The sequence below is a fragment of the Carassius auratus genome, unplaced genomic scaffold, assembly GCF_003368295.1.
Source record: "Carassius auratus strain Wakin unplaced genomic scaffold, ASM336829v1 scaf_tig00033856, whole genome shotgun sequence".
In the NCBI taxonomy this organism is placed as follows: Eukaryota; Metazoa; Chordata; class Actinopteri; order Cypriniformes; family Cyprinidae; genus Carassius; species Carassius auratus.
Window position 1 is genome coordinate 234,151 of NW_020526107.1, and position 18,083 is coordinate 252,233.

General features: G+C 34.0%; 1 protein-coding gene across 2 annotated transcripts; it reads right to left on the reverse strand.

Annotated features, from left to right (window-relative positions):
- Nucleotides 1–253: 253 nt before the first annotated feature.
- On the reverse strand, nucleotides 254–18,007 carry LOC113081345 (sodium- and chloride-dependent taurine transporter-like). 2 transcript variants are annotated; one of them, XM_026253442.1, is made up of 14 exons: nucleotides 17,768–18,007; nucleotides 14,470–14,699; nucleotides 13,289–13,423; nucleotides 10,529–10,772; nucleotides 10,303–10,435; nucleotides 8,676–8,810; nucleotides 8,485–8,588; nucleotides 8,285–8,409; nucleotides 7,655–7,767; nucleotides 5,174–5,311; nucleotides 4,988–5,090; nucleotides 3,603–3,703; nucleotides 3,351–3,521; nucleotides 623–778 (listed from the first exon to the last, which is right to left on the reverse strand). In XM_026253442.1, exons 2-14 carry the CDS (start codon nucleotides 14,696–14,698, stop codon nucleotides 623–625), a joined length of 1,887 nt encoding a protein of 628 aa, XP_026109227.1. In that variant the 5' UTR covers nucleotide 14,699; nucleotides 17,768–18,007. The 2 variants fall into 2 exon arrangements, with proteins under 2 accessions (XP_026109228.1, XP_026109227.1); XM_026253443.1 differs by lacking the exon at nucleotides 17,768–18,007 and having other exon boundaries at nucleotides 254–778; nucleotides 14,470–14,698.
- Nucleotides 18,008–18,083: the final 76 nt, after the last annotated feature.

Here is an 18,083-nt window from a genome sequence, read left to right on the forward strand (position 1 = left end):
AAAATCTAAATAAATTAAATGATATCTTTTCTTGAAGAAAGCAGAAATGTCCTGATTTGAAGTCTTTTTAATAAATTTGTTATTGAAGGAAAGTACAAAAGTCTGAATTCACTTAAAAATTATATATAAATAATTAAAATAATCTAACATTTAATACTATATATATATATATATATATATATATATATATATATATATATATATATATATATATATATATATATATATATATATATATATATATTATTGGCAGGGCAATTCAGAGTGGCAGGACCAAAATAGAAGGCAATATGTCTCATTTTTCGCACTTTATGATCAAAATCCTAAAAAAGAAATCATAATTCGATGAGCGGTAAATCGTGTGTTGTTCCTGGTTAGGATGTGGTTTAAACAGATTAAACAAACCCCAGACAGCTAAAGCTCACATCAGGTTATTACAATATCAGCATTAATGCTAATAGCAATGATTACAATCATAATAAAAGTCCAACAATGCAAAAACGATTGATAAGAACAATTCATTGAAACACACTAGTGTAGCGTGAGAGAGGGAACAGGAGAACGGGATCTCCCATAGGAGAGGACAGGAGCGGGAGAATATGGGAATCTCTCTTAGAGAGTCTCACATGGTAGTCTCTACGATGGTGTGGCTGTGTTTGGTGAAGCCGTGGATGCCGTTAGGGTCCAGCGGGTGAAGCAGCTCACTGTTCTTCTGGCTGTACTCCTTCGGACGAGAGCTCGCGCCTCCTTTAACTGGCGCCGCCACAGCTTTGATCCGCTGAACACAACACATTCATTGATTTGAGGATGTTTTCAAGACTCTTATTAGTGACAGATTTAAGACGATAGCAGATTTTATGACACAGAAGTGACATCATGGATGATCTTATTTAAAAAGAACCTTTTTTGTTTTAGAGTAAGTGTGGACATCTATTTTATGTTTGCTTTTTATTTGTGCGCATCAGTCGTCCGTGAGGGACTGATGCGCTGTTTTGTGTTTATTTTTGTAATTAAAGTCTTTATTTGATTGTCCGCCGGTTCCCGCCTCCTTCTTCCGGATGAATATGAAGGTTTTATTATTACAAAAACCAATATCAAAACAATACAAAATTAATTAAAATATAATTGTTAGATTTCTTTGCTTTAAAAAAGTTGAAATTCACGTATTTTAATAGTAAAAAACTAAACAAATAAACATTTATTTTAGAGGGGAAGTAAAAAGAAAAAAGTCTGAATTAACTTTTTATTTTCTTAATTTTAAAAGACATTTTACAATTAAAATTAAAGTAACAAATTACATAAAAATAAAAAAGTTACTGTAATATATCCTTTAAAACTATGACTATTTGAATTATTTATACAATGCAATACAATAAAATACATACATTATACTAATAGTATAGTAGTATTTATACTTTATATATATACTTTAATATATATACTTATAAATTTATTTTCATGAAAAATGATATTTTACATATTTAGTGTAGGGGATATAGAGAGAGTGTTTTTTTAAATAAATAGCTTAGCTTTATATATATATATATATATATATATATATATATATATATATTAGGGGTGTAACGATACGCGTATTCGTATTGAACCGTTCGGTACGACGCTTTCGGTTCGGTACGCGGTACGCATTATGTATACCGAACGGAATCGTTGGAGTAATTAATTATATTTGAAAAAAAAAAAAAGAGAGAGAAAGAAATATAATGATATGCGTTCAACAAGGTAGCCCAATAACCCAAACAACGTAACAGGCAACGCCCCTGACACTCCCGAAGAAGAAAAAAACACCATCTTATATGTTTATGTTAGGCTACTCAGCAGGCGCTCGCTCACTCAGTACGCGCTGAAGGCTCGTTGCAAAATAGCCAATGCGTTTAACAGACTAGAAATGAGAAGATCCTCCAATAACCAACAGGTCTGGTGTTTGGGTGCACTTTGGATTCCCTTTAAGCTATAATGGTGATGGCAAGAGAGTGGTGGATAAAAAAACAACGGTATGTCGCATCTGCAACATGACAGGGTACACCAGCGGGATTACAAAAAAAAAAACAAAAAAAAAACAGCGGGAATATCTGGGATATATGCGTCAGTACTATCTGGGAAAAGACGAAAAAAAGGAGAAACATGCACGCAGCAAACTATCCCTGCAGCATTTAGAAACTATAGCTTACAGGGAATCCAACCCAAACACCAGACCTGTTGGTTATTTTAGGATCTTATATTTCTGGTCTGTTAAATGGATTAGACATTTTGCAACGAGCCTTCAGCGCGTGCTGAGTGAGCGAGCGCCTTAGGGGCCGTTCACATATCGTGCCTAAAAACGCATGGAAAACGCTAAGCGCGTCTTTCTCCTCCTTTCCAAAGCGCTCGGGCAGAAGCGCTCATGAGGCGTCTGTCTTTGCTAAGCAACAATGACGTGCTCTCTCCATGAGACGCGGAAATTTCAGCGAAGGATAAATGGATTTGCAGCTCTAAAAATCGCTTGCAGTAGCTCTGCTACTGAATTTATTTCAAAATTGCAATCCATATACAACTATGATCAGCTGTTCCTTCATCTTGGCTGAGCTCTCAACGTTGTTACGGGAAAGGATGAAGCTGATTGGTTGGTTCTTGTAACATGACCCGCGGTGCGCTTGCGGCATTCTGAAAAGTTGAGATGTTTTTACATTTTGCTGTATCTAAAACGTATCGAACCGAACCGAACCGAACCGTGACATCAGTGTATCGTATCGAACCGAACCGTGAATTTTGTGAACCGTTACACCCCTAATATATATATATATATATATATATATATATATATATATATATATATATATATATATATATATATATATTTATATTTATATAATAAAAACCTTTAAAATTAGAATGTCTTCTATGATTTAACTGTATATACAATACCAAATTAATTAAAACATGATTGTAAAAATGCTTTTAAAAATATATAATTTACAGATTTTAACAGTTGTTTTTACATTTATTATAGAGGGGAAGTATATAAAAAAATCCAATCAACTTTTTTTTAAATCAATAGAAAATTTTTAGAACAGGTTAAATAAAAAGAAATTATTATAAAAGTCCTTAAGTTAGTGTAATATATGCTTTCAATCTAGAATTACTTTTTTATACATAAAATTCCTAGACAATTTTTCAAATTTTCTTTTTTTTTTTTTTTTTTTTTTTTTTTCATCATCCTTGGACAAAATAGTTTTGCCCTAACTTAAGAATCATCCTGATGTCAGATATATTGTACTAAAAAAAAAAAATCTCAAAATGTCAATAGATTTGTATACTTGACATATTTTACGTGCAATTTAGGAATTTCTCACCTCTATCAGGGATCCGTCTGATCGGATGATTTTGATTACGACCATCATCGGGATGCAAATCATTGAAGTCAGCGCAAGAGCCCAACCCAATCCAATGGACCAATCCGGATACTTGTAAAACTTGTTATAGGTGAGCGGCTTGTACTTCACCAGTGAAAAGACAAAACATCCCTGAAATGGAAAGATGGGAATGAACACAAACCATTGCTGCTGGCCATATTTCTCAAGCATGAATTGTGTTTGCACACTTACAACACAAAGGACGGGTGTGATCAGCATCCAGCTCCATTTCATCCAGCTGTTGGGTCTGTAGCCGATCATGTCCTCTATAGCATCGTAGAAATTATCAGCCCCTGAAAACGCACACATGCATCTTTATTCCTTTTTTCTTTTTTTTTTTTTGCTGGGTTTTTCAAACCATCAACACTGAAAACATGAGGAACAGTATGCAGATTTCATGTGGGGTCACTCAGGATGAAAAACAGAGATCTGAAATAAACCCAGAGGACTGACGTGATAATATAAGACTAAATAAGATTATACAGTTTAAGATTAATCTCAGCAAACATAGTTAGACTCTTGATTGAGCAATATTAATAAGCTTAATGCAAAGATCATAAGAGGCATGATGCTACAAATGAGCTCAGGATTTATGTTGTAAACACAAGTGACCATAGCTTTTGAAGAGACATCCGTTTAATAGTAGTGCATACAGTATAGTGTGTGTTTATGATTGTTTATCACATGACTCTTTTATGCTCACATTCACAGTCTAATACCTTGATTTTTATGAAGATTTGTGTGTTTGGGCATGTGATGGACAACATCCATATATTAATACACCAAAATTCAAAAACCGTGCGGCAGTAAGATTGTTAAATGCTTTTGAAAGTCACTTATACTCACCAAGGCTGCATTATTTGATAAAAATATAGTTAAAACTTCTTATTTATTTATTTATTTATTTATTTTTGATAAATATTATTTAAACTGAAAATTTAAATTAGGACTTAATTCTGCCTAGCAACCACCAGGAACATTTATTTGAAATAGAATTATTTTTTTAACATTACTGTTATTTATGATAAATAATAATACATTTAAAAAAATCAAGTTGACCCCAAACATTTGAATGGTAGAGTATATAAACAATTTTTTAATTTTGTAAATTTATATATATATATATTATATTAGGAATTAAAATTCTTAAATAATTCTACATTTTCCATCAAATGTATACAATATAATATATAATATGATTGAAATATTTATTTCCTTAAAAAATAGAAATATACTGATTTGAACAGTTTTTTAAAACACATATATTATAGATTGTATTATAGTCTGAATGAACTTTTTTCTTAAATAATTAAGAGAAAATGAAACATTTGTACAATAAAAATAAATACAAATTTAATTAAATTCTAATAAAAAGCCTTCAGTTATTATAAAATATCCTTTAAAACTAGACTCTTTTTCTCTAAAATATATATTTATATAATACTAAATGAATTAAAATATGATTGCTAGATTTCTTGTCTTGAAAAAAAAAAAAGTTGAAATCCCCTGATTTTAAGATTTTGTTTACTTTTATTATAGTGGTGAAGTAGAAAAGCCGAGCACTAGTGAGCACCTACCGTAAACCCAGGCTACTGCAACACATTCAAAGAATGCAACCCAGAGAAGGCACACACCGCTGGCGGCGTAGTAGTCAAACAGCTGGAAGACGTACATGCCTCCCTGAGAGAGACAGACAGATGCACATTCAGCCTTCACACACCCTGAATCAATACAACACACTCCTCCGTCTCGCTCTCTCTTACTTTAGTGACCATGGTGAGTCCCAGCAGGTAACTGATGAGGCAGATCACAGCGATGAAGATCTCTCTCCGGTATCCCTTCCTTAGGAGGGATGGGTGCAGGTCCACCAGAGAGGTGATCTGACCCTCCACTTCTACAAACTGAGGGCAGAAACAACTGAACTGATTCAAGAAGTGCCAGTGCTATTTGACAATTATTTATGTACCACTGTAGTATTTATTGATAACTTCTATTGTTTGTCGGTTTTATTACTTTTTATTAGTTTTTCTCTTTTTAGCCTTTATGCATTTTTTTAATTTTAGTACTTAAACTTATTGATTTCAGTTAGTTTACATATTTTTATATTTTCAGTTTTCATTTTGCATTTTAGGTTTAGTGCATTTGTAATTTTTAGTGTGTGCTTATATAATTTATAAATAAATAAATTCATTATTTTAACCATTTAAGTACTTCAACAAACTTATCTATTTCAGTTAGTTTACTTTTTCATTTTTACATGTTCAGTTTTCAGTTTAATTTTAGTAATTTTGTTATGTGTGTTTGTTAACTTTATTACTTTTTAAAAAATATTTATATTTAGCCGAAATGTATTTCTATGTAATTTTTAGTCATTTAAGTATTTATTTCTAACATTTTATTCATTTAATATTTATATTTTATTTTATTTAATCTTATTTCAGTTAATTATTATTATTATTTTATTGTTTTAGTTGATAATAACAACACTGGTGAGTACTTGTGACTTAAACTGTGTGCTTACTGAAAAATTATATAAGCGGCTATAATAAACTGTCACTGGTCATTTGTTGTGTTCGATTGGATACAATAAATCTCATTTAAACTAACTTTATATTCCATGAAAAAAAAAAAAACTGGAATAAAGAGCTTTTGTCACTTGTTGCTGTATGATGTTGTGCCTGGTGTGACAATACAGCTCTAAATCACACATCTTTAGAAAACAATGCAATCATTTAACTTTATGTAAATGAGAAGTGATGTGATTTGGACAATCACAATGTTTGTGAAGCAGAAGTCATTTGATACTTTGCATAAATGTATACCAGTATGGACACCTTCTAGTGACCACCAGTACAGCATTGTTAGTTATTACCGTTTTTGTTTTCATAGATTTCAGTTTTTGCATTTTGACGTAGGCATATAATTTTAGTTGACAAAATACAAATTTATTTGATAACATTTAAACATATAGCAAACTTTAAATTGCATAAACATTGAAAATGTTAAACCCATCATGGGTTTAAATTTAATGTCATTTCATCATGATTACAGATTGCCCTTGATTTTCTGTGTTTTAATGACTGTTTAACATATTGCATTACACGAGAAAGTGTTATTATGGATTATGAACCTGTATTTGGCCAGAAGTGATGGTTTACAGTTAAAATGTTTTAATCGATATGTTTCTTAAAAACAGGCAGCTTTTCACTCACAAGATGTTAACTGACGGACTGGAGTCACTGTGGGGTTTTTAGAAGCTGTTTGAATTCTCAACCAGGAAACAAACTCATTCACATCTTTGATGGCCTGAGAGTGAGTAGAAAAAAATTCAGCAATTTTTTATTCCTTTAAGTAACTGTTTCGTTTTTGAATCTTTTAGTTTAGGTTACATTTAGTAGTGGGATTGACGCTTAAAAAAAAAAAAACAAGAAAAAAAAAAACAGGTAAGTAAAATAAGGCTTCATGCTATATTTTTTCAATCATTATGTAAAATAAAGTAAAATTATTATGAAAATGTGTATGAGGACTGATTTTTTTTTTATGATGACTATCCCTGATTAAACAAACAAAACATTAAGTAAACATCACTAACAAACATTTTCTCCAAAAACACTGTTTTAATGTGTCATTCCTCTTGAAGTCATCTACAAACAAACAATGGTGACATTTAACCCTGACCTGTGGAGAATCAAAACCTACGTGCTTCAACACACAGTCTGAGGGATTATGAACTGGAGCGTGAATGACTTTCATAATAATGGCACCCTTATTTATATCCACACACTTGTTTGCTGGTGTGTGTATGTGTGTGATGTAGGTGTAATTTTACACACACATACGCAAAAGGAAATGTGATCTGCTGCACGTTGGCTTTTCCGCAGGTCATATGAGCCTGGAATACCTTCAGCGTCTCGTGATATGTGAGTGAGGGAGTGTGTTTGTGGGAGGCAGCCCAAAAACTTAGAGGTGTAATTAAACACACATCACAGAGAGATGATGTTTCACATCAGGACTGAGCACTATGTTGTTAAGTTATGACCTGCTGGCTGAACCACCACCTCAATGTTTGCAGTATTTGTTCTTATACCAGCACACTCATATGTCACACCACCCAGAGGATCATTTTATTACTCAGAGGTTAGTGGCTAGGTGGCTAGTTTGTCTTAAAGAAATAGCTCACCCAAAAATGAAAAAATGAATCGCAGCGGGAAGTGTCGGTGTGTGTTTGTGTGTGTCGATCTCACCTGACTGTCTAGGCCCAGCAGCAGAAGCATTATGAAGAAAAGTATGGCCCAGACCGTCGGCAGGGGCATCATTGTGATGGCCTTTGGATACGCGATGAAGGCCAGACCAGGACCTGGGAGACAGAAATAAAGGACATCATAAAGAAAAGCTTATCACAAGACACAATACAATATATATATAAACATGACAATGCATATAATTCCTTGCCAGCAACACACCAAAATAAGCTTTAATAAATTTTAATATGAAAAAAATGTATTAATAAATGAATATTAATGACATTTTTATAGTTATGTTTAATGGGTCTCACTATGTGCAGTATAAGCCCCAAACTAAATGTCCAGGTGTTCTCATGAGAGCCAGACTGAAAAACTTATCTGCATCTTGTACATGTCTATATTTATGTATAAAGCACACATGCAGCAAAAGGTCTTATAATTGTGAGTTATATTATTTAAAAAAATATATACAAATGAATAGGTTGTAGTGTAGGACTTTATACATACAGTATAGTCAAGGAACTGCATAAAATAAGATAACTTTCACATAGCATGCACATGGATACTTTCTCCTTCTCATTCCAAGAGTTCTGTGTGAGCAGGTTGGTGACCTTTGACCCTGAGCATCACCTGATTCGGCCACATCGGCGATGGCCACGCCCTGCTCCTGAGCCATGAACCCCAGGACGGAGAAGATGGCAAAGCCTGACACAAAACTGGTGCCGCTGTTCAGGCATCCGAGCAGCATGCAGTCCCTGAACACACACACAATATCTGTACAATAAATAGACAGCATATAAATATAAACATAAAAACATGTGAGTCCTCACCTGTAACAGTTATACTTGTACTTATTATAGCTTCCCAGTGATGTCATCGCACCAAGACAAATAGCATAAGAGAAAAAGATCTGCGTGCCTGCATCAATCCACACCTACATCGGTCCACAGACAGAGAGATTTCAGTGTGCTACATCACATTACCATCAAAAACAAAGATTTCTTTCTGTCTGTCTCAATACCTCAGGGTCTTTCAGGCGGGTCAGATTGGGGTAAAGGTAAAACTTGATGCCCTCGGCAGCGCCAGGCAGAGTCACACCGCGAACCAGCAGCACAATCAGCATGAGGAAAGGAAACGTCGCTGTGAAATAGACCACCTACAGACAGACCGAGAACAGGTCAGAGGGGTTTGTGGATTTCTATTATGAATATAAAGCAATTATACACCTACATAAAGCAAGCCATATTCACAAATAAACCCACTGAGTGCCACAAACTCAGAAAGGAAGGCGTGTGAAAGTGCACATTAATTGGGTCCTATTCAAGAAACATGCGCAGAATGGATTTCTGTGTAATTCACTGATTCTTTCGTAAAGTGCTGCATTGAATTAAATGTTTTTACAAATGATTGGCACGAAAATCAGTTCTGCTCGTGTTTCAAGAATGAGGCTCAGTGTGTCTGCGATTAAAATCCAAAATCAAAACGTATCTCTATTTATTTCATTTTAGTTGACTGTTCAAAGCCTTGGTTATGTTGGGATGTCTTATGACAGCTGTGACTTTTCACATATTTTAAACTAAAAAAATTGATTCTTTTAAAAGACCCTGTAAAATCATTGTTTTTGTGTGTGTTTTTTAGTTATTTTTTGTTAGCTTATAGCTCATCTATACACTACCAGTCAGTAAAATGTTTGAAATTTCTTCTTGAAATCAATTCATACAAATTAAATTGATTGAAAGTGACATTAAAGACATTTATAATGTTGCAGGAGAAATGCTGTTCTTTTGAACTTTTTATTCATCAGAAAATCCTGAAAAGAAAATGTATCACACTTTCCACACAAATAACACCGATAACAAGAAGAAATGTCAAATCAGCATATCAGAATGATTTCTGAAGCTGATAATTCAACTTTGCAGCACAGAAATAAACGACATTTTTAAATATATGCAAATATAAAACATAAATAATATTTCGCAATGTTTCAGTTTTACTTCAGCCTCAAGAATGTTACCGCTGAAGCCAAATGGCCATGTATGCTATGTGCTTCAAAAAAGGATCAAAATATATTTATTCTAATTATTCATCTTTCTTATTTTCTTTTACAATATGCAATATAATATCATATAAATCATACTGTACTGTCATCAAAAATACCAGAATTTTTGTCGTTCTAAGCTACTTCTGTAATCAAACACATAGTAAGTTTCAATCCGGATCTAACCGAAAATTGGGGAAGTCAACTTGATTTATGAATATTAATATTAAGTATTCCTGTCTGATTTATTGAAAGGCCAGCAACAACCACTTGGCTTCTGCTTGGCCATTTTATTCAGTTGGCTACATTTAAAATATAATGACCAAAATGTGGGAGGACAAACTTAGATATTCCTACACTCTCAGAAAAAAAGGTACAAAAGCTGTCACTGGGGCAGTACCTTTTCAAAAGGTATATTTTTGTACCTTTTAGGTACTGATGTGTACCTTTAAGGAACCGATATGGACTCTTTAGGTACAAAGTTGTGGCTTTTGAAAAGGTACCACCCCGGTGACAACTTTTGTACCTTTTTTCTGAGAGTGTAAAAGTTAAATGGCTGTCACACCCCTGCTAGTGACATTTTTCCGGATTTTCTCATCCTCTCCCTCACCTTGCCGGTGGATTTGACTCCTTTCCAGATGCAGAAGAAGCAGATGATCCAGACAGCCAGCAGGCACAGCGCCAGCTCCCACTTCAGACCGCCGACCTCGTCGATCCCCGAAGAGATGCTGAGGACGTTCCTCCTGCAGGTGACATCAGAGTGATGAGGATGAGCGTAGAGCACCTGTCCTGCACACACACCCTCAGGACGACACTCCTACACGCTCGATACTCACTCCCAGAATTCAGTGACCGGCGAGGTGAGGTTGGTGAGGTTGGTGGCGTTGGTGGAGAGCCAGAGGGTTTGGTTCTTGCGGACGGTGTCCTCCACACAGTCCCCGGTGTTCCAGCTGTGCCTGCAGCGAGCCCAGGGCAGCTCGTGCTGGAAACACTGCAGCAGGTAATACAGACCCCACGCCAGGATCACGATGTAGTAGATGTTCAGCAGGGACACGATCACGATCGAGGCGTAGCCGATTCCTGAAGCATAAACAGAATACAGGTCAATATGAAAGCATAACTCCCCCTAATTGCTTTCCTAAAATACATATCTGGTTTACTTTTATTTTAATTATATATACATTTATTTATATAAATTATTTTGTATCTAAATATATATAAATTATATCATATATAAATTGATTTATACTACCATTCAAAAGCTGTGTTGATTAAAGGTGCTGGATGTAAGTTTCTGACTCTACTAAAGCGTTAAAATACCATAATATGTTCACAGATATTTAAAAAACATGATAAGTTAACATACTTGAAAAACTATTTTACAGTCAGTTATTCTTCTTTGAAAATGTGTGTCAGAATGTATATCTCTGTTTTGGTTTGGGAAACCAGGCCACTGCCAGTTTACCCAATTTTATTTCAGCAGAAATTTGGCGGAAAACAAAAAAAAAAGTTTTTAATTTAATTCATTTTCAAGTGTGCTCGTTCCTGATGGTATCGTCAATCTGGCAACCTGCGTGTGCATTAAGTCTGAGGAGGAGGGGCCGGGTGAAAAAAAACTCTCCGATATTTTGAATTTGGACTGCAATACATAGTTCAACCACTCAAAGTCAATTTTACAAACAGCACCTTTAAGTGGTTAAGCAATTTATTCCTGTGATGTCAAAACTGAATATTCAGCATCATGACTCCAGTCTTCAGTGTCACATGATCCTTCAGAAATCATTCTAATATGCTGATTTGCTAAAATGAAATAAATAAATAAATAAATACTACTACAACAAACTGGAAAATTTTAACTTTGTTCGTTTTCATTTTATGTATGAATGTATTTATTTGTTTTGATTGTTTATATATTTATCTATAATTTAAGTCTGTAAATTTGATTAATTTCTTGCCCGAGAGCCATTAAGGAATCATTATTCATATAATGTTCTCTAATGTTATAAAATACAAATGATTGTAAATGTCAACAACATTGTTCAAATTCAATCGATCTGTCACTTTATTCCAGTCGTTAAAATAAATTAACTCCTACTTCTTTAAATATTTCTTTTATATTTAGGGTTTTATCGATCATCACTCAAATATTTAGTAGCTGCACACAGCTGAGTTAATGAGTCTAGCTGAAGCGCCAATGAAGCTTCACCTGTTGGCTCTGACACATCTACGTCTGAAATTGTATTTTTGGTGTTCATTTTTTCTAGGGCTGAGGGCAGGCAAAGGCTGAATGCCAGTTTTATGCTATAATTAATACAAAGTGCCACAAGCTCACTCCGTGGTGCCAGGAGCTGCTGTGAAAGCTGACAACAGAATGGCAAAGGTGTATTTGTGTATGTATGAGCAGGACTTCACAGTAGGTGCATTCGCGTGTTCATGAGAGAATAGTCAGCTGTCAGTGAGATTAAGAATATAATCATTGTGTGAAAAGGGACAATGGGCTGACACTGTCAGGAAATATAACTCGTCTGCACCGTGTGTGCTGATTACAGCCCAGCCTTGCGAGCGACGTGCCCGTGCAAGTGTGCATATAGAGGTCAGGCACCAAAATAATAGAAAGGAGTGCTAGAGGGTCTATGGAAAAGTTTAAAGAAAAGCAGTGTAAAGAAAAAATAAATAAATAAATAGATCCAATTAAACTAAATTAATTAATTAATTTGGTTTACATCAATGATAATAATTTCATATATTTGATTTAAATAATGTTCTTAAATGAAATGTTAGAAAATAAATAAATAAAATTATTTAATTTAATTTAATTTATTAAAGTAAATAATTGATTTAATAAATTGTATTTATTAAAATAAATAAATTTAAAATAAAGTAATTAAAATACAATTTAATAATAAAAAATATAAAAATACAATTGTACTTACTAATAAGACTAAATAAAAATGAAAATAAATAAATAAAATATTAAATAAATCAATACAATTGATAAAATACTCAAATTAATTAAAAAAAGAAAAAAAGTATTATAATTAAAAAAATAATTTGGCTCCTGAGCTGAGAGGAGATCCCATCGCAAGCATCTCAGTCACCTCTCACAGCTGTTGCCATGGAGATCAGAATACATGTCCAAATGCAGAGCGGGGTATTAGTCACAGCAGCGCAAATCAAACAAATCATGGGGGATTAAACGCACATGTACTGCATGTGTATGAGTGACCAGCATCCCTCTCACACACAGATAAGAACACACAGAATCTGAACATGACGACGCGTTTGAAAAGAACACAGCATCTTCTAGTGTTGCCCAGCAACCGCAGCAGATGCTGAAACAGGTCAGAGTGAAGATGATTTAACGAGCCACATCTGCAGCCAGTCAGACTCAAAGCGCATCACAGTAACGACCGTGCCGATTGGTTGATGCTGCCATGAGGGGCCACGAATAGCCGGTAGGGGGGATGGAGAGCATTATGAAATAAGATTTATGCTGATTAAAATGAGCTTGAGCCGAATGAGTCATTACATACCATCAAAGTCAGACCTGTCTCATTCTCTCTCTCTCTCTTCACTCTCTCATCCATTTGTCTCACCAGTGAAAATGGGGCAGAGTTTCCCCCAGCAGGTGATTCCTCCCTCAGAGGTGAACTGACCGAGTGCCACCTCCAGAAAGAAGACGGGCAAACCTCCACCAAACAGAAAAATGAAGTAGGGGATGAGAAATGCACCTGGAAACACCAACACAAGATAAGGAAGGTGCACATAACACAGAAAACCACATTTAAGGAAGTTCAATTACCAGAAACACAACACAAATTATACTTGCATTTATGAAATTGCAATGGACATCCACTAACACTAAAATGACAATTTATATAATTTTACAGCTTAAATAATACAGATTTTTGTAATTAAAGCACTTTAACAAAAATACAAGCTACTCATGTTTTGCATATTATGTAAAAATGATGGTACCGGTAATATTATAGTATATTAATAATATTACATGATAATCAACGGTATGTCACAGATCCTGTTAAAAGAGTGTAACTGGTATTGAATCTGCAAGCAGTTTTGTTATTGTTTACTATCAAAAATAGTTTCTGTTAATTGCAATAAACCTGAAATAAAATATAAACACCAAAAGAAAAACTATAAAAAAAAGTCACCTTGGCAAAAAAAAAAAAAAAAAAAAAACTTAAATAAATATAGAGAAATTACTAAAGCTGAAATAAAAATAAATAAAAGCTAAACAGAAATAAAATGATAAAAGCACATAATAAAATTAAAAAAATTTGAAACTGAAAATTGAAAACTGCAAATATTAAATAAAAGCTAATTCTAAATATTAAATACAATAGCGTATAGATACTACTAAATATAGTATTATATTTAGTACTGATATAGTGTGAATATAGATTATGATCATTTTATACAAATATTTATTAGCACAGAACAGAATTCAATAAATTAATATTTCGACTTGTAAATCATGCAGAAGGTCAAAATGTATTATATACTGTTCTACCTTTTTAGAATAGGAACAGATTTGCAATGAGCTCAAAGGTATTTAAAGGTTAAAGGGGTAATTCACCTAAAAAATAACAATTCTGTTGATAACCAAACAGAATTTAACTTTTCAGGTGAACTATCCCTTTAATGTCACAGGATTATGTTTTCATGTGAAATTAGCAGTTATTTACAGCACACAAAGATTAAAGAGTGTTACCTCAAACTTATTTTGTTGTCATATTACACATGTAAACACACTCACCTCCGCCATTCTTATAGCAGAGGTAAGGGAAACGCCAAACGTTGCCTAACCCGACGAAACCTCCAGCCACGGAGAGAACGAAATCCAGCTTGCTGGCCCATTTCTCTCGCTGTGGTGCTTTACCCTCCGCCTCGTCCTCGGGACGCGTGCCTGGACTCTTACCAGGAGACGGCTTCAGCGTGTCCTTATGGAAATCTTTGAGACACTGCAACTTTTCTTTCTGTGCCATACTGACAAGCAGAGAGGAGAAGGGGTTGAGAATGATATACACTACGATCAAATGAAATGAATACTTTTGTTCAACAAAGATACATTAAATTAATAAAGTGACAGCAAGGACATTTATAATGTTGCAAAATATTTATATTTCATGAATGCTATTTTTTTTACTTGATATTCATCAAAGCATTCTATAAAAATCAAGCAGCATAATTGTTTAATAATAATAATAATAATAATAAGAAATTAATCATTAATAGCATTAATAATAAAAAGAGGTTTCTTAAGATATTACAATGATTTCTGAAGGATCACGTGACACTGAAGACTGGAGTAATGATGCTGAAAATTCAGCTTTGCATCACAGAATTTTTTTAAACATATATTATAACAGAAAACAAATATTTTAAATTGTAATAATATTTGTAAATATTACTGTTTTTACCATATTTTCTGTCAATTTGATATTTCGACAATTAGATTCCAATGAGCCATTAAATCACAGAAAAAAAATCCATCTTATCTCATCTGGAGAACAAGCCATGTGTCAATTTATTGTCATTTTATTTGTCACCAGAGAGTCAGAAAAGCTGTGTCCGAGTGCTAAACTCTTACTAGTCAAATGCCCTTGTGTCTTTGTTTTTGTGGCCATGAGCAAAGAAATATTGCAGGGTCACAACTCATATTATCTCAGCCAATATCAGCCTCTTTCAACCGTGACCCCAGTAATGACCTTCTAAGCATGCCCTGATCTCTCATTAGCCTTCATACAGATAAACACTGATAGCTCACTGTCAATAAAAGCTATGTTAATTCATGTTAAATTAACCAATGTCATAAACTGAGAAGAAAGAGCCAAGACAATGAATCGGAAGGCCACAACAACAGACAGCTGCAACTTAACCTTGTCTGGATATTCAGCTGTGAAGGTTATAAAGTACACTCCAGTTCACAAACTGGATGTATTAAAATAAACAGAGCATGTGGAATGGGGATAAAAGATGGTCTAATGCTTTAATTATACTTTATGAAGCAAACGGGATATTATAAACTGAAATGACAACATTTAAAGCTATCATCATAATGGAATTTTAGTTCATTGTTGTCTGGTCTTTCAAACTAGAAAACTTTACCAACTTTGCACAATTGAATTTCAGTAAAGTTTAAGTTTAAGTTTTAGTACATGGTGCAATGATTTTACAGAATTTTCTTGTGATATTTTACCACATATCATTGTAATGCATGGTATTCTTCGAAGTACAAGAATATCATAACCCATATTTAACAGGTAACATTCACATAACTCAGTTTTTTTTAAATCGTTGGGACAAAATAAACTTTAAATAATGTTTATGGAACGTTCTTATGACATTATTAATATTTGATACACTTTCTCATTATATATATATATATATATATATATATATATATATATATATAAATAAATTAAAAACAGATTTTTTAAATGTAAAGTTTCTATAACTTTTGCAAAATGGATGTTTCTTAAGTTCACATAACCAAGAAATGTTCTTACTTAATTAAAAAACTGGACATTTAGAAAAAAAAAAAAATTCATAATGTTTTCAAAATAATAAAACGAAATGTTCTTCTACTGTTTGCACAACCAAGAAGAAACGTTCTTAATAAATAAAAAGAAAACGTTTAAAAAACGTTCAGAAATAACAACATGTTTTAAATGTTGCGAGAAAATTCAAATGTAACATTCTCATGACATTTAAAGCAGGATAGAATGGAATGTTCCTCTAATGTTCACATTACAAAGAAGCAGCATTCTTAATAATGATAATAATAATACAATTACAATAAATAACGTTTTCATAATAAAAACGTTGTCAAAAAGTTCTCAAAACTTTGATAGCTGTGAAGCAAAGTTGTTAAAGTTTTCTAGACAACAATGAACTACATTTCCATTATGATAGCTTTAAATGTTGTCATTTCAGTTTATAATATCCCGTTTGCATCACTTTAAAGTATAATTGAAGCATTAGACCATCTTTTTAACCCTAACCCTAACTGCAGCAGTAGCTACTTTTTGAGGAGGTACTATATTGGGGTATTGAGGAGAAAGTGCTGTACTAAAGTACTGTTTCTACAAGGTCATCTCATATCATGCATTATAAAACTAAATCTGTCTGCTCTCAAAATTGAACCTGACAAATATTTCGCTCGCGCGTCGCCAGGTGCCCTAATTCTCCGGCGCGCGCTCCTGATTACATTACTACTTTTTCAGTGCGTGTTTAATTTGGATACCCCAGCTTCTCAAAACGGGTTTTTAAGATACTGCAATTTCGCACCTCAAACAAACACAGACGTAGCACGAGCCACAATAAAAGGCTTCGCGTGCGGACACGCCTCAAACTCTCATTCACTTGTGAACCAATTGAATCTCCAATGCACATCAATCACCGAGGGGTTTGCGTTCACCACATTAGACCAATGGACACAAGAACTTTGCCCCAAGAACATACATTGTGTCTGTGCGCGTGCCGGTGTTACATGAACCCACATGACAGGTTTGAGTCTCACGCGCTGTCAGTGTATACATGCACGAGCAGTGCAGAATAAATACACATTAACCTACATTTTTATTGAGCTGTAAAAACGCGCGCTATGAGAACGATGCTCTGTGATGGTCCTGAGGGTGCTGTCACAAGCCTTTTTCTGGCTATATAGACTGGTATACTGTTTACCAGTACTTACAATTCATATTCAATTACAGTGCATCTACAATAAAATGATTGCATTTAATATTTAATGGCATTAAGCTTTCAAGAGCCTGTGAGAGTACAAAAGTAACTAAGACGCATATATTCTAATACAATGCTAGAAGCTTAAATGAATTAAATGAGTTCGTTCAAAAATAAAATAAAGTCTAGATATAAAGGTGCGCTTCCCAAAGACTCGATTTTAATTTAATATATATTTTAATTTAAAAAAATGACCACCCGCCTAAGACAAAAATAAACGAGTACTTAATTAAATGTAGGCTACATAAAGATGCACAGCATGCACTTAAAGATACAGTTCAGCCTCCGCTGACCTGTAAGGTGTCACTCACCTGACAATGCAATGTGTAGCGCAAGTCCGTCTCTTGTTCTTTTGTCTTCTTGTGATGAGGCTGCAAAGCGAGGGAAATAATCTTTACGCCCTCTCCCTCCGACTTCTGTCTTATATTCGAGTCCATGTAATAACGGAGAGAGTGGAAAAACACCAGGCTCTCGTGCAACAGGAGTGTTCCTTAAAGAGACAAGCACACGATCACTTCGCATCCATCAGCGTCGCGCGCGTCGCTACATGGGCTTTAATTGTGTTGCTTGATAATGAGTTGATATGACACCAGCAGGGGGCACAGAAAGCTGTATCCTCCACCGAGT

Excerpts from the sequence above, each read along its gene's own strand:
- LOC113081345 (XM_026253443.1), bottom strand. The coding sequence starts at position 14,698 with ATGGCACAGAAAGAAAAGTTGCAGTGTCTCAAAGATTTCCATAAGGAC. Across the intron at positions 13,424-14,469 it reads CTGCTATAAGAATGGCGGAG|GTGCATTTCTCATCCCCTAC; the intron begins GTGAGTGTGTTT and ends TGGTGTTTCCAG. Across the intron at positions 7,768-8,284 it reads CGCCGATGTGGCCGAATCAG|GTCCTGGTCTGGCCTTCATC; the intron begins GTGATGCTCAGG and ends TCTGTCTCCCAG.